Source organism: Vollenhovia emeryi, unplaced genomic scaffold (assembly GCF_000949405.1).
Source record: "Vollenhovia emeryi isolate VEMERY1.0 unplaced genomic scaffold, V.emery_V1.0 DF943903.1, whole genome shotgun sequence".
Classification (NCBI taxonomy): domain Eukaryota; kingdom Metazoa; phylum Arthropoda; class Insecta; order Hymenoptera; family Formicidae; genus Vollenhovia; species Vollenhovia emeryi.
In genome coordinates this window covers 1-2,336 of record NW_011962463.1, presented here as the reverse complement: position 1 = coordinate 2,336, position 2,336 = coordinate 1, and the positions used below count along the sequence as shown (strand labels likewise).

General features: G+C 41.6%; 1 protein-coding gene across 1 annotated transcript; it reads left to right on the top strand.

Moving 5' to 3' along the window:
* Nucleotides 1-331: 331 nt before the first annotated feature.
* Nucleotides 332-2,321, top strand: LOC105564608 (uncharacterized protein K02A2.6-like; the record flags this gene model as incomplete). Its single annotated transcript, XM_012017102.1, has 1 exon — nucleotides 332-2,321. A coding segment is annotated over exon 1 (1,990 nt), but the record flags the coding sequence as incomplete, so codon positions are not given.
* Between the last annotated feature and the right edge of the window lie 15 nt (nucleotides 2,322-2,336).

Genomic DNA, 2,336 nt, shown 5'->3' with positions numbered 1-2,336 from the left:
GAAACAGAAACTCTGATGCATTACAGAGTGCATGAAACTGTTATGTAGCCATGCGAATAAGATCTTAGCATAAGTGCTAGTGCGCTTGCGCCAGAAGGCGCTGCTGCGTGATACACCTATCTATATAGATTATATATCCTAAGCATCTGTATAAGAGAATCCGACGTCTGAATAAAGAACTGTACGATTTGATAATACCAGTGTACACCAAATACGGATATTCCCTTACTGCCTGGGAGTTACCTGTAACTCACAAAGTGAGGAACACAACATTGGCGACGAGTCTTCGAGCCTACGCTTGGAAAAATACTGGATAAGTATTGTTCTCGTCATGGCGCTCATTGGATCCATCGAAGCTTTCAATCCAAGAGAGACGGATATTACGTCATATATGGAACGTATCGAGATGTTATTTGCTTGTAATGAGGTGGTAGCCGACAAAAAAGTATCCCTATTACTAACCTTAATAGGTGGTGAAGCATACGGAGTGCTTAAAGATTTGTTAGCGCCTACCTTACCGAGTACATTGGCATTTGAACGCCTTCGCACGGAGTTGGAAAATCACTACAGCCCTAGAAGGTTAGTGATAGCTGAACGGTATAAGTTTTACTCGGCAGCGCAAGAATCTAATGAGGACATCAAGTCATATGTAGCTCGACTCAAGAACTTGGCTAAACATTGTGCCTTTGGTACATTCTTGAACGAGGCCTTACGCGACAAACTAGTATGTGGTATCCGTTCAGAAAATATTCAACGGAAACTGCTAACAGAAGATAATCTGACCTATGAACGAGCGTTTCAAATTGCTACAAGTATGGAGATGGCAGAGGGTCAAATTAAAGTCATGGGCACCGATGCTACGTCTGTCAATAAAGTAAGCGTCTCAAAGTACAGCAGAAGCAAGAAGGCCGGCCAGTCATCATCGCAAAATAGAGCCACATCCAGTCAGCCCGGACAAGCCAGCAGAGCGGATCATCCTTCAAGCAGCACAGGCAAGACAAAATGCGGAAGATGCTTCAGAGTTCACTGGGATAACAATAAGTGCCCGGCCATCAACTGGAAATGTTTCTCATGCAACCAGAAGGGACATACAGCAAAATCAGCGTTATGCAAGAATAAAATTAACGAAGTAGCAGCGGAAGAGGCTAGTCAAGAGGAGCCAGATACAGACGTAAATAACCCGTCAGAGTTAGGTTGGTTGAGGGAATCGGGGGAGATGTATTTCCTAAACACGTTATGGCGTTGCAAAGGTAATGAAAGTTTACGTATTCAATTGCCAGTGGAGAACAAAGTCATTATAATGGAAGTCGATTCGGGCGCATGTAAGTCAGTCATTCACATAAATGATTATAAGAAATGGTATCCGAAAATACGCGTAGAACCGGTTACATTTCAATTGCGAGTAGTCACAGGCGAACAAGTCAATATTGTCGGTCAAATATCTGTTTCTGTAAGGTATCAAAAGAAAGTATTTGCTTTACCGTTAGTGATATTAGATAGTAAGTCTAGATTTACACCACTACTAGGTAGGAATTGGCTGAATATTCTTAATCCACATTGGAAACAGGTCGTGGACACTAAAATGAGCGTCGAACAGTGTAAATTGAGCAGTATAGGCACACAGGAGTCAGACATTGTCAAAGGGTTGTTAGGTGAAATCAAAAGTAAATTTCAGCGGATTTTCGACGAGGAACCTAATTCGGTAATTCAACATTTCAAAGCTGAAATTAAACTTAAAGACAATGCCAAACCCATATTCCATAGAGCATACAGCATGCCATATGCGGTAAAGTCAAGAGTAGAAGAAGAAGTAACAAGGATGGTTCAATCGGGAATCCTAACAAAAGTCGCGCATAGTAGGTGGGCTAGTCCCATTGTGGTGGTACCTAAGAAAAATAATTCGGACATTCGAATATGTGTAGATTTTAAGAAGACCTTGAACAGGGTAATCGATAGAGACCACTGTGTGTTACCGTTGCCGGAGGATATTTTTGCTTGTCTGGGGGGGAGCAAATTTTTTAGCGTAATAGATTTGCAAGGTGCATATCACCAACTACAAATTGGCAATGATACACGTGAACTGTTTACCATTAACACACACATGGGTCTATTTCGATACAACCGTCTTACGTATGGGGTGAGCTCAGCACCGGGTATCTTTCAATCATGTATGGAAATGATCCTGGCGGGTATACCACAAGTCAAGTGTTATCTAGATGACATTTTAATTTACGGGTCATCGTTGTTAGAATGCCACAAAAATGGCTTAGCGGTCTTGGAACGACTATATCAGTACAACGTCAAAGTTAATAAAACCAAATGTAAATTTTAAACGG